The sequence below is a fragment of the Parasteatoda tepidariorum genome, chromosome 3 (assembly GCF_043381705.1).
Source record: "Parasteatoda tepidariorum isolate YZ-2023 chromosome 3, CAS_Ptep_4.0, whole genome shotgun sequence".
In the NCBI taxonomy this organism is placed as follows: Eukaryota; Metazoa; Arthropoda; class Arachnida; order Araneae; family Theridiidae; genus Parasteatoda; species Parasteatoda tepidariorum.
This window is the reverse complement of record NC_092206.1, coordinates 43,188,497-43,203,049: the sequence shown is the minus strand read 5'-3', so window position 1 is coordinate 43,203,049 and position 14,553 is coordinate 43,188,497. Positions and strand designations below refer to the sequence as shown.

Sequence of the window (14,553 nt, the reverse complement as noted above, 5' to 3'; positions counted from 1 at the left end):
CAACAGGAAAAAATGCTGCCTTCAAACTTTACGTAATTAACACATTATTTCCGTTCATAAACATAGTTCAAAAAAACTTCCTTGGCCATTATATTAAAAAATATACCATTTTAAACTTATAAAAATGTTTTACTAGTTGGGAAAATGACACTATAAATACTTTATTTTAAAAAGTTCAGTTTTAACTTTAATTATTAAGAAAAATGAAAGCATATATCGACACTTTTTTTATCTACATATTCTTTTATAACAATAAGTTGAGATAAATTTAGAATCCCTGATTTTAAAATATGCTTTTAATAGCAATTTGTTAATAGTTAATCACTATGAAACATCAATCTTAAACGCTAATTACTGAAACAAAATAATAATTTAGGTTCAAAATGACATTAAAAATTTTGCAATTGTTTATAGATATTTAAATTTACAAGTTATAATTTACAGATATTTAAATTTAAAAGAATATAATATTTAAAAAAAATCATAAATATTTAGAATAACTACATTAAAAAATATGTTATGAAATTAGGAGAATTTCAATTATATACTATATTTTATTTATACTTTTTATTTACATTTTAATTTTCTTTGACTTTATCCATTTTTTTAATTTTTTTCACCTGCCTTTCTTTTTGAAGTAACAAGGCGGTTTCTATTTAGATAATGAATTTTTATAAAAGTTCTTAACTAGAGAATAAACATATTGCTGTTTTATATAAACTGTGTCATTTCAGAACCCATTCTTTACATAGTTGTTCATTTACTTTAGGGAACACGCGGAAAATTATATTTTTTCCTTTTGTTTTCCTATCAGAATTTTTGCAAGTTGCAATCGCGCAAACTGGCATTTCAATAATAGTTTTAAATTCTTGTAAATTCACTGCAAAAACTGAGGAAAGTCATTATAGAAAATAACAAATGTCTTAGAATATCTCGTAAAAGGAAATGCTCCAATTTTAGTTAGAGCGAGTAAGGCCGAACGCTCCGTTCTTGAAGTAAAAGTGCGAGCTTTGCGCCAAAGCGACGTCATTAGAGAAAATCGGAGGATTGACGCTTCGAGAGTTTCTTCAAAGGAGTGAACCAGCCCTTCTATTCTCTTTAGCCCAGTCTGTTGCATCACTTAATTATAATATTTTTGTAGTTATCTTACTAAATCCATTGCATTTATAGTTGTGTCATCTCTAGAAGCAGCAATGCAGCCATCTTCAGCAGAACCCCCATCACACATACCAGCAAATGCAGCCATACTTCTGCGAAAGGAAAAAATTATTCAAAATGAATTTTTGCTCCATATAATAAGTAGATGAGCATATATGCATATTTAAAATTTATGAAATGTATTATTTAATAGGAAAAATGTTATATTTTTAAGTAATTATACAGTATAATATTTAGCCCGACAGTAACAATGAGTTTTTCAAATTTATTATTTTTTTTAACGAATATTTATTATTCAAATAATGAATAATTATTTTAGTGAGTAAACGAGTTAAGCTATCATTTGTACATTTTTATTACCAAATTAGTTTTTAACCATGCTAGGATGTGTCGACAAAATTTTCAACAAAAAATAAGCACCTTTCAAGGACTCAAAAATTATAAAACATTGTATTTGGAAGAGAAAAAAAAGATACTCATGTGTGTAATCATTAATAAAATAACTCGTTTTTGGCAAAGAACTTGATTCTTGATTTTATTAGCCACCATGAAAGCATTTTATATTAATTTAAATTGGATTCAATGTGATGTTGTGAATTCTATTCTTTAAAGTAACAATCACTTTGTTCCATTATGCAAAATAAATAATAAAAACAAATAAATAATTTAGAACAACAGTCAGTTATACTTCAATTTAAAAAAAAAAAGTGTATATTTTAGATTTGAATAAATATTAATTACTTTTTTTCTTCAAATGCCCACTCTTTTAGGGTGACCATATTAGGTGGGCCAACATTGCTCCTACACAGTAAGGACAAATAGTACTGAGAATGAAAAAACATGCATGCCTCGTCCAGGATTTGAACCAAACCAGAGAATAATGTTCATTAAAAACTGTAATTTGGTTCAACAGTTCTTTTATAACATAATAGTTCTAGATACTAGTTCTTTTATAACTTTATGTAGAAGCTTTCCAACACCATGAAAAAAATGTTTTTTTTTTTTTTTTTTTTTTTTTTTTTTTTTTTTTTTTTTTTTTTTTTGAAAAATAAACAAATTGACGAAAATTTCGAATTGCACATTCGAGTTATCAAAGTTCCATGTGCTCAATCTGCATATATTCTATTGTAAATCTCCATTTCTCAATCACTTTTCCCATGGTAATTGCTTTAGAATTCCACATGATTTTTTAAAAAAATTAAATATTTTTAATATGAAATTTTAATATGCGAATTTTAAATTTGGGTAATCACTTTATGATTTCTTTTATTTTTGTCGATTTCATTGCAAATCCAATCACTTTCAATAATTTTTTTGATCGTTTTTTTTTGTGTTGCAGTTATAACTAATAATTTCCATGTGGTTTTTAAAAAACAGGTAAATTTAATACAATATTACTACTCACGAGTTATAAATCGTGTATTTGATTGACTGCTTTTTGATGTGTTTTATCTGGGTTGATTTCATTCTAAATCTTAAATTATTTTTATTTAATAATTTTTTTTAAAAGGCAGTTATTACTAAGCTTTTTGCAATCATTTTGAAAATTCCATATTTTTACTAAGAAATTTGTTTGATACATGAGTTTCAAATCGCACATTTAAATCTCTTCTTGAGCGCTTTGTTTGTGGCGATTTTATTGGAAATTCCAGTTATTTTCGAACCATTTTTTAGGCAGTTAGCGCTCTACATTCCATCGTGGTTTTAAAAATTCAAATTTTTAATATAACATGCAAATTTTAAATAACGCATTTAAATAATTATTTATTGACGCACTTTATTCATGTTGATTTCATCGTAAATTTAAACGCCTTTTTTGTGTGGCAATCATTGTGAAATAATTAATGTTAAGAAATAGAAATGATATCTAAAGTATAATACCAAATAAATATTGAATCTTATTTTGTATTATAATGGCTTTGTTTTAATTTTTAGTTTTTGTTTAAACCCTAAAAATTTTTTTAAATTCAAATATTTAATTTGAATTTATATTACTCATTAAAATATGTATTCATTTTTTTTTTATTTATTTCACAAGCATTAGTTTTTTCTCTTTTTATTAGAATTTATTTTGAAACGAACTTGTGTATTACGTGATATCCTGAAAAAAGAAAAAAAAAACCCATTTCTTTTTCCATATATTTATACACATTTTTTAATAAATCGGTTTTTGATAAAAAGGGAATAAACTTAAAAAAAGTATCAGTTTTTAAATTTTTGAATAAATCTTAATAAATAATTGAAAGTATTTAATTTGCTGTAAATATATTACTAAATTTACTGACAAAAAAACTTTAGTGCTTAGAATACTAATGTTTATATAATGTTTTTCCTATTTGTCATCAACATGTTTAAATACGCGTGTGGCACTTCGTTATACATCCTGCTGAGTAAGTGGCCTTCATTCGAAAAGGTTGCATACTCTTACTTTTAAGTCAATAATTCTTTTATGTTTTATGCTCAATAGTTAAAGATTTAAAAACAAAAGGTTTAAATTATCTTGAAATAAAAATACAGAGACAGGGAACTCACCAATGTGCTTAAAATTGAAAATTTGACAAAACAAACAGTGTTTTGGTGATTGATTTTTTCTACCATTAAGAAAAATATATATTCCCTTGATCTTGAAAATAACATCAATATGAATTTTTCGGAACAAATCTTGTATATTTTATTCGATTACAGTTATTTCCCTTAGATATGTCACATAACTAATTAGAATTATATTAAGTCCAGATAATGTAAGCAACAAGAAAGATTTTACTAACATTAAAAATTGGAGCAAAGAAAAAATCGTAAATTCAAATTAACACTTTCATTGACGGATCACGCAATATCACCAGATGAAACTCTAGCAGTTTGTGACAATAAAGCAGATAAAGTAGTAGCTAGATGCATATCATCCAACAATTTTACCAGAAAGTATGTGTTCTCATGACAAAAACATATTTTTTTATTAAAATAAGCTTTTGTAAAATTTAAAATGGTTGAGAAAATGAGAAAATTTAATTTTGGTTTCATCTCTATAAATTACCACTTTTTAGTGATCAGTAGAAATTCGGGATATTTATGGTTCGATTCTATAGGGCAAGAATGAAGCCTGAAATAGGGAGCCACTTGCCAAATTCCGCAGAGTTGCACATGTGAAAGTAGGAATCCTTCTAGCCAAATTCGAATCATCGTATCCAACATAAAAAAAAAAAAAAAAAAATTAAGTTGTCTGTATGGTACGGACGATGGTGTAACAGTCTCTGAGTGAATGACCATGTAGTAAATATGCTTTAAGTGCTAATTCATGGTAATAATTTGAATGGTAAGAAGAAGAAAAAAAAAAAAAGTATACATTTTACAAACATCCAATAAAAATTAGCTTCCTTATGAGCCCGTAAAAAAGATCATAAATAATAAGCACGTTTAAGTACTTTTTAAAACCACGATACACCCTGCATACTACTACACAGGGAAAAAATAAAATTAAAGTTTTTGTATATTTTTTCTGATTTATTTTATTGGTGATTTTAAAAAAAATATTTATAGTCACTTAAAAAGCAAAAAATATAATTTAACGGAAGAAGAAAAAAAAACTTCATATTCTTTTTTGTAATTTAAAAAGTTTTTAAATCTTGCATAAAAACTGTTAACTAATATCTTTTAAGAAATTTTACTACTATAATTAACTAAGAACTACTATATTTTTTCTAATAATTTTATCTATTAAATAAAGTAATATGGTTAAATAATTTAATTGTAACATTGAAAGTTTAAACTTAAAATAGTAAGAAGCTTTAATAAAGACACTTATATTTAGCGTTTTCTTTTATGCGATCAAAGATTTTCAATAACACCAGAGCTTCAACAAGTCAAGTAAATAGGAAGAACTGTTTTCCATCATGTCAGAATATGAAAGATACTTTTTTTAAAAAATTATTTATAATTTGATATTTTTTCCAAGTTCTGCAAGCAAATGTTTGATATAAGTTTTTTTTTCTGTTCGTTTCATTTATGGCAAATAATGGGATAAAGAATTTTTAAATTAATTATCTTTCTCATTAGTACATTTAGAATCAAATGTTAGCAAGCTATGAATCTTTTAAAAACATTTCAGGGGATAACAAAATGTTTTTTGGGGTCTTAATTTTTTCCTTCCTGAAATAAATAAAGTTTTTATGTATAAAATCTCATAAAATTGGTCTTAAGTAATAGTTCAGATACTAGACCCTTAACTAAAAACTAAGAATATAATTTAAAAAAAGAGAGATAGGTTTTGATATGCATCCTTGGCAGTGTAAAAAAAAAAAAAAAAAAAAAAGAGCGGCCTACCACAAAGACATTTTAATTTATAAATTTAGAGGATTTTTATAAAAAACTCAATACTACAAAACACAAAAGAATTATAAAAATAAACTTCAGTCATGTTTTGCTAGAGCAAATATGACGGTAGTACATTTTTAATAAAGGTTTAAGTTAAAAAAAAAGAAGAATCAAAATTTCTTTTGAAGAACATAGGACAAAAGTAAAAAATATTAAACAAAAATGGAAAATTTTTCTTTCTTTACAGCATTTGGATGGAAAAATTTTTCTTTACAAGAAGTAAAGATATTAATGTTAAAACTTACTTTAAAGCTATAAAAATATATGACTATTTTAAATTTATTTTTTCAATTGATATAAATACAAAGAAAAAAAAATTATAGATAAACTGTACCTAGCTGCTCGTAGATACATCTGAAGATCACAATCAGGAACACCAGGATACCATCTTAGTTCTTCAAGCGCTTCACACTTTTCTGGCATTTCGTAAGGCTTTATATTGGGCTTATATTCAGGCAGCCGAGCCTGGTGGCTGGGACCCACCCTTATTTCTCCTTGAATTGTCGCCAGCCTGTGAGATTAAATATTTCAAAGGGAAAATCTGTTCCAGCAATAACAGAGCTACTCAAAAGCGAATATCAATACTAGCTGCAAGACTGAAATAAAAAATATTAATGTAAACTATACAAGAAAATATCATCAAAATTCACAACTGAACAAATATATTTAATTTTAGCAAAAATCAATAGTTCATTTCCCACAAAAGTGAAATTTTTTTATTAATGCACTATTCAATATATTTGACTAATGATGACCCAGTGTAACAATTAGAGAGCTAATAACCTTGTGAATTAAAGAACTAAGTAATCAATCATTGCAAAATAGTGTAGCAAGCATTAAAAATATTTTAAATTTTAAAACTGATTTGTTATGCGTCAGCACCTGATGCTAAAAACGAAATACAATATCTGAATATACCCTATGAAATTCACAGTTCATTTATATTAATGGTCAATTATTAGCAACGGTGTAAAGGCATGCCGGCCGATGTCACTTAACCTTAAAAAAGCATCAGTGCAAGGCAGTGCTTCCCAAAGTGTGGTACACGTACCCCTAGGGGTACGGGAACACTTTAGTGAGGGTATGCGTTCGTATGCAAAATATCTTGCAACAAACGAAAATTTCAAAAAATTGTATTTAAAAACAAAGCTAGCCATGAAAATTTACAATTATGCATTTTTGTATTGGCTATTTTTTGCAGAGTTAATATTTAGGGGTGTCAAAAGATAGTTGTGATTTTTAACTTTAGTGCAATTTTTCTATAGTGAGAAATTCATTCCTTTTTTCTTCAGTGGTACTTAGCATTATGAAAAATTTAGAAAGGGTACACAAAAGTCATAAGTTTGGGAAGCACTGGTTTAAGGTATACCGGGCAGAGGAGCTGATCAAGAAACTTCACTGCAGGGTACACTGGGAATATATATGCTGGGCTCTGGCACTAAAAAAGCAAAACTAAAAAACAATTCAACTATTAAAAAAAAATAAATGTCTATAACATAAATAAAACTCATATATATTTGGATAGTACGAAACTATTTGTTTTATTTTAGTTCTTAATATTAAAGAACTTGAATGGTATAACTCTTGCCAATCTCAGGCAAATCTGAACATATAAAGCCATATGAAATGAACACATATAAATAGAAATAATAATTTTTCTCTTCTATAAGCGCAATTATATATATACAGTGTTCTCCCTTAGCATTTTTAGAAAGGCCATGTTTTTTGATCCCAATAAATGAAAAATAAGCCACTATATGTAAAAATAAGCCACCATACCTTAAAAACGCTGTCTTTTAAAGTAAAATTAATTAAATAGCTTAAATAACAATTATAAAAAAAAAATTTTTTTTTTTATAGTGTTTATAGGTTTAATTCTGATTACTATTACAAACATTTACTTTCTTAAGATTATTCTTAACTGGTTAAATTTTTCTTTTTTTAAGGGAGAATAATAAGAAATTTTTTAAGTGATTTTACAAATATTTTTTGAATAAATACCTTTTGTTTTAATAATAAATTCACCTTTAAAGGTTTATTCTCAAATAATTTTAAGTATAAATTATAGAAATAATCTTTTAAGCTGTTGATCAAAATTTTTTTTTTATTAGTTTACTTTTTTTTGAAAAAAAATTTATCCACAAAAATTGTGACTTGGAATGCCCTTAATTATTATTTTTAAACCACAAATTTTTCTTTTATTCAGATAATGAGTGAAAATTACTTTTTGAGATCTACACATAAAATAGTATAACTTAATCAAAACGCCTTTCTCTGTGAGTAAAAACCCTGTACTTTTTAATACCTTGGGAGAACTCTGATATATATATTAAGTTTTGTCTCTTTTTATTTTGCATTAAATTAAAACATTCCTAAAATTGAAATATAAATATAAATAATTACAAAAAAATTAACAAAATTATTATTCCATAATTAATTCATAATGTAATAATATATCATTTTAGTAGTTTAAAACCAGGGTTTGAAAAAACCCGGGGATTTTTGAAAAAACCCAACCCGCCTGGGTTTTATTGAAAAAACCCGGGGAAAATTGGGTTTTATTTGAAAAAACCCGGGGAAAATTGGGTTTTTTCATTTAGTGCTCATAAATTTTACTGTGAAAATATTTTTATTTATTAAATAGAGTTGTATAAGTAAACACTAAAATTTCATCTGACTTTTACCTGTAATAAAATTAAACTGGAATAAATATTTAATGGTCTTCAATGTTTTTATAATACGATTAATAGAAAGTGAAATTAAAATTATGTATAATTATAAAGAGTATCAGTTACTTGTCCCTTTTTTCAAATATTTAGATAAATATATGCATTTTAACTTTATTGTTTCAAAAAACAAATTAATCTTAAAATTATAAAAAAGCATATATAAAAAGTTATAGCTTATTTTTTAAAAATCAGATAATAAAACTTTAAATTTGTTTATTGTTGTTTAATGTATCACTTAATACATTTTTTTGTTTTGTTTGCTTTCAATATTTTTAAACATGATTAAAAGAAACAAAATAAATTGTATTCAAATGAAATCTTAAAAATATTTAAAAAATCTTAAAAGTAATATTTTAATTTTTAACTGTTTTTTAATTGTGATAAACTTTCTCCAATAATTAAAAATTGTCAGCAGATGTTAAGAGTTAACTTAAAAAAAAGGTCAATTTTTTCCTTTATTATTATTATCATACAACAGATTCTAAGTGTCTACATTTCTCTCTTAGATGGCAATACACTTTTACGAGTTTTGTAGCTTTATCTATTCCTAATCTTACTCTGCACCAAACCAAAAGTTGAAAAGTGTCTTTCGATAGAGACAGAGGATGCTGGTGCTGAGTGCAAAGAAAAAAGAATTGACAGAAATTTTGTGGAAGCTAGGAATTTTATTTACTTACTTATTTATTTATTTTTTTTGCCATAATTTTCCACTATTTTTTGATGAAAGCTGTTCAATAACAGTGTCAAGCATCATTGTTTTTGGAAAGTATTCAGGATCGGAAATTTTGGATGCCATAACATGTGGCAAAAATTCTGGATGATGCTTAGAAAAACAGCTTTTTGCTAATTGGTCTTGTTCATCATTTAAAAATTGTCCCCTTGTTTCGGGATCCAGGATTCATATGCTGATAAATGATGTGGCTGAACAGCCTGATCTTTTAACAAAATGTTTATGGGATTCTAATTCATCACACGATTGTAAGTTAATTCATATTTCAACAGGTTCTGAAATTGAAATGTTTTCTGGTTGAAGCTTTTTTAAAGCTTCAGAAACAATTGATATCTGTTTTTCCCAATTGATAGTTTATTGGTAAAGCCAAACATTATTTAATATTTTTGACATATAAAATTGTTCAAGAACAATCTCTTCATATTTATGGTAATTATTGGCAAAAGTTTTTACGCGCTCACAATATGAATTCCACCTAGTATCATTTGGTCATCAAGCAGTTTTTTTCATTTGCCCATCCATGTGCTTGATGCACATTTCTAAAATATTTGTTAACTTCAACGATATGTCCAATGATAGTATTAGGAGATACTTCTTTTTGAACCAAATTTAAAAAAAAAAAAAAATTGTGAAAAAAACCACCAAGTGGGTTTTTTCAAAGTGGGCCCACTTGGGGAACCCTGGTTATATGTATTTTATATTAAGTTTAAATAACGCATTATCACTAATACATATTTGAATCTTCTTTATTTTTAAGTACATTACGTTTCATAATTTTTTAACTCAAGAATTATAAAATATAAATGCAGTAATATAAAAGGAACAAGTTTATTAATCTTTTTGTTTTCACACACATTTATTTACTATATTTATTAAACATATGGATATTACCCATTATAAAATTATAATCTGTAAATATTTATAATCAGTAAAAACTAAAATTTCATCTGACTTGAGTTAAATAAAAAACTGAAATAAATATTTAATGGTCTTACATGTTTCTATAATAAGATTAATAGAAAGTGAAATTAAAACTACGTATAATTATAAAGAGTATCAGTTACTTGTCCCATTTGTTTTCAAATAATTAACCCTAGGAAAAGGATTTCATTTTTAGATAAATAATTTTAAAAAGTTCTCCTATAAGAAGTTTTAGCTTTTTTTTTTTTAAGCTAGAAAATAAAACTGTTTAAATTTGTTAATGTATCGCTTGGTAAAAAAAAGAAAGAAATTGTTTCTTTTCAATTTTTTTTAATATATTATATTATTATATTACCTGTATGTATTTTATTACCTGTTTATTAATATATAAAGCATGCAACTATAGTTGAAAAATTGATCTTTTCAGACTATATTATTTAAATTTTTATTTGATTTGATATCATTAAAATATTACTTTTTTGAAAAAACCCACTTGAAGTTTTCAATAGCACCTACTATAAAAATTATATGAATATTTGAGTTTCTTTTACTTTACTAATATTAAAAACTTAATCATATAAATCATGCAACTCTATTGGACAAATTTATGCTGCACAATAAATTATATAAAAATAAATGTGAAACAATAAGTTTTAGTAAAAAAAAAAATTTTTTTTTTGAAAAAACCCACTTATCGTTCCAAGTGGGTTCTTTCAAGGTGGGCCCACCCAATAAAACCCGGGCGGGTTTTTTCAAAGTGGGCCCACTTGGCGAACCCTGTTTAAAACATTATTGATTGGAAAATTCTCGATTAATCTCTTTTTTCCAGTGAAATGAACTTATTTTAAATTAATATAACTATAATTTAAAGCAGAAAATATCTATCAAGATGTGTAGTTAATTATTGTACAAATAATAATTTTTTTATGATAAATAATAATATTATACAAATAATAATATTTATTTATTTGTAAAAAAACATTTATTTAAGGATTCTAAAATGAAAAGAGGTCAAAAACTTTCAATCTTTTAAAAATTATTGCCTTTTTATTAATTATTAATGTGTTAAAAATAATTTTTTCATGTAATGTATCAAAATTATTATTCCTTATGATTGATTTAAATTTGTTTCAAGTATTTTGTAATAATATTTAATCAGCAATTTAGATAATTTGGTTTTTGTCTGTTTTTACCAGGTTTTTGCCACTGTCCTGGCAAAAACCCCTTTTTGCCAGCAAAAACTCCAACCCTGATCTAAGTAAATAAGTATTATTTCTGAAATGTCAAATTTTTTAAAAAATATTTTCAAAAATATAATTCAATAAATGCTTTTATTCATTTAAAACCACATTTCTTTCTTAAACTAATGAGAAATTTTTATTCTGTGTTATGAAAACAATAAAATTTCTCACATGTAATTCAATTCAATAAAGAAGTTTAACATTGTGCATTAGCAAATTAAGAAACTGTAGTTCAAACATTATACAACTTTAAAAAGTGTTTAAAACCTAAAGATTTATAGGAATTAAAATTAACTTACTTAAAATAAAGCAAAATAATTTTTATTAATTTTGTGCTACACATATATTGGTTACATCAAATTGTGAAACAGTTTATATTTCATATAAAAATTAAAAGCTTACTTAGAATATTTGGCTGAAGATTAAGCATTAAAAAACTTAAAAACAATAAATGATAAATAACAAGATTGATTATAAACTAGGTCAGGTGTCCTAATTTTTTGACAGGTTCACATTGATAAATATATATGCATAACCCTCATGGTACTCTTTCAATTGGTTTTTATAACTACAGAACTTAAATTATAACACATGGTAAAAATCTTATGGCCACATAGTATTTGATGTATGATTTAATTTTCAACGATTATAAAAAGCATGTTTTTATAATCTAAACATTGAAATAATTCAATTGAGATGAATAATTAATCTACACAAAAATTCCTTTTCAAACAAAGTATCAAAATTGTTTTTAGTTATACTCATGTAGTTAACAGTAAAATAATTTAAAAACATTTCAAAACAAACTCAAATTTAAACTGAAAGTTAAATAATATGTTAGCAGGTATTATATATAACCATTAAAGTATTATATATAAATCTTAATAATTATTATGATTTCTGGGGATAATGCTGTATAACCAAGATATATTTATAACGCACATCGATCGGTAAATTAAGATTTTCACATAAATCAAATAAATTATATACCTTAAAAATACGATGCTTAACTTCTCTGCTAAAGTCGATAGTTATTAATTAAAAATAATCTACAGATTTCTGAGGTGAAATTTATATAAATAACAAGAATACCAATGACTTATTCTCAGTGCACATCGAATGATAAGAGATTTTCAAACGAACCAAACAAATTATAAAATTCTGAATTTTCAAATACGCTGTCTAATTTTGTAGCTGAAGGAGATAATTGAACGGGATGAATGTTTTTGTAGTGATGTCAAAAGGTTTTATTATCTTTTAAATATTTGGAATGTATACTCAAATAAAATGAATGCAATAAAAATTAATCAAGCAAGTTATTTAAAAGTAAACATGTTATATTTGTCGAAGCAGTGATGCATACGATTTACAGATATGATTATCCTAAGTAACTTACTTCCTGTTGTACCAGTACCTAAAATAAACAAATCGTGACAAAAATCAATTGATTATTTTCTTTTGTTTTCTTGCAATCGATTAAAACATCTAAAAGACACATATTTAATTAAAGATAAGTGTTTTTAGGCGTAGTAAATGGATAAGTTTTGGATTAAATGCTTTTGTAATTTACATCGATCACATCAAGATAACAATACAATTATCTTTATTTAATAGACTTACAATAATTAAAATTCATGTCATCTATTCTTCTATTTTGGGAATGATCGAATGGGAAATTGTAAATAAAAGCATTGTATGTTCATTCCATTTAATTTATTTGCACAGGCAACTATCTACACACTTAACTGTTATTATTTTTTTTTTTCACACTGCAATGACCCGTGGCTAGCCGCAGCCTGATTGGTAGAACACCGCATACGCCATTTTGTAATTACAATAAATTTCTTTGGCGGTTGAAAGTTAATTCTTAAAATGTTTACATTTATTTATCAATTATCTCATAACTTATGCAAAATTTCCGCTGTTCAATGAAATTCTTGTTCCATGCTAAACATATCCTGGAAGCTGGCGCTCTCGGTTGTAAAATTAATGCTTATTAAAACGAAATGCACTTGCGATTGTGATTAAGGGGCTTGCGTTTATGATTGCCTGTGATAGCCCTAAACGCGAGTGTGAATGTTTTGAAACTACAAGTGAGGTTTGGGACTGCGCGAATCATATTTGGTTTGATCGCACATGCGTATTCCAATCAAAGAAGATGTTCCTGTATCATCCTCACTTCATCCGATATCGACGTGAGCAAAGGTTAAAAAAACTTTACCAAAGGGAGTACTCTGAGCACACAATTCATGCATGCTCAATCAGTTTGTCTTGCATGCAATCTCTAAACATACTTTCTCACGCATTTCAATGAGATGCAGTGTTGATGGACCAGAAAGGGGCATTTACCTCGGGTACGAAATAAATCGGGAAAGTAAATGCAGAGATGCAAACTAGAACCTGATTGATAAGTTTTTTGGTCTTGTTTCCAAATTCAAATATTACGTGAATTTTTTGCATAAAGTGTGAAAGATTCCTGGGAGAACTGTTTGCACAAGTGCGAATTGCATTTACGAGGATCGCATGTGCGACTCATATACAGTGAAAATGGCCCTAGTATTTTATCAAGTTTACCTACACACGCGTGGGAACGTCGTGAAGCTATACATACCATTTTTACTGCATGCGAAAAATTCGCAGAGTTTTGAAATGAGACACTTGACTAGTGAAATTGGCAATCGAAATGGGCTGCAGGTGGCGTAGAGCAGAACTCTCTACCTATGGCAACACTTTGCATGCTTTTACCTTTAGCGTGTGGAGAGTCATAGAGGAAGAAAGTCATAGAATACTTACTACAATTACATGCAATTGTAGTGTTTACAATATAAAGTGTTTTTTAAGTTTAAATTTCAACGAAGCAAACAACATAAGCATTTGAAAGACTCCGTAAGCATGCTATGCCTTGCAAGATGCAACCCAAAAAATAAATAACGGTGATATTTTACACAAATATTGCCAAACAAAGGAATAACACTATCATATCATGGCAAACCTTACACTTTATTTATGTTGCGATAAAAAATTATTTTTGGCTCACAACCAGTTAGAATTTAAAATTTACAGGAAAATCTTATGAATGGTAAAATTGCGAGCAAATTTACACAGAAAATTCGCCAGTCAGTTTACCTCCCGCATAAGCCAATTTTACACATGCAGCGAGAATAACTCTTAAGAAGAACTACTCTCACACGTGTGTATCATATTCGCGTGCGATTGCATGTAAGCATAACTGGACGTGATTCGCATACGCATACGAAAATGCAATTTATTTATGTGCCGCCATTTCCACAGAGAAATTCAGACTGCATGCGAAAAAAATCACAAATTTGGCGAAGCGAGAGAGAATCTGAGTGAAGGACGATTCTCACTGGATGCAATTTCATCGCAAGCAAAAAAATTTCTA

General features: G+C 26.6%; 1 protein-coding gene across 4 annotated transcripts in view; it reads right to left on the bottom strand.

Moving 5' to 3' along the window:
- LOC107448448 (arginine-glutamic acid dipeptide repeats grunge) overlaps positions 1-12,990 on the bottom strand; it is a 48,060-nt gene extending 35,070 nt beyond the window's left edge. For 2 of the 4 annotated variants that reach the window (XM_043050550.2, XM_016063636.3), the window contains exons 1-3: positions 12,771-12,990; positions 5,864-6,125; positions 1,151-1,250 (exon numbers count right to left, since the gene is read on the bottom strand). In XM_043050550.2, coding sequence (XP_042906484.1) covers positions 1,151-1,250; positions 5,864-5,952 — 189 coding nt within the window. In that variant the 5' untranslated portion in view covers positions 5,953-6,125; positions 12,771-12,990. Of the gene's footprint in view, positions 1-1,150; positions 1,251-5,863; positions 6,126-12,140; positions 12,527-12,546 lie in introns of those variants that run through there. The other 2 variants (XM_043050555.2, XM_043050561.2) reach the window with 2 other exon arrangements.
- Between the last annotated feature and the right edge of the window lie 1,563 nt (positions 12,991-14,553).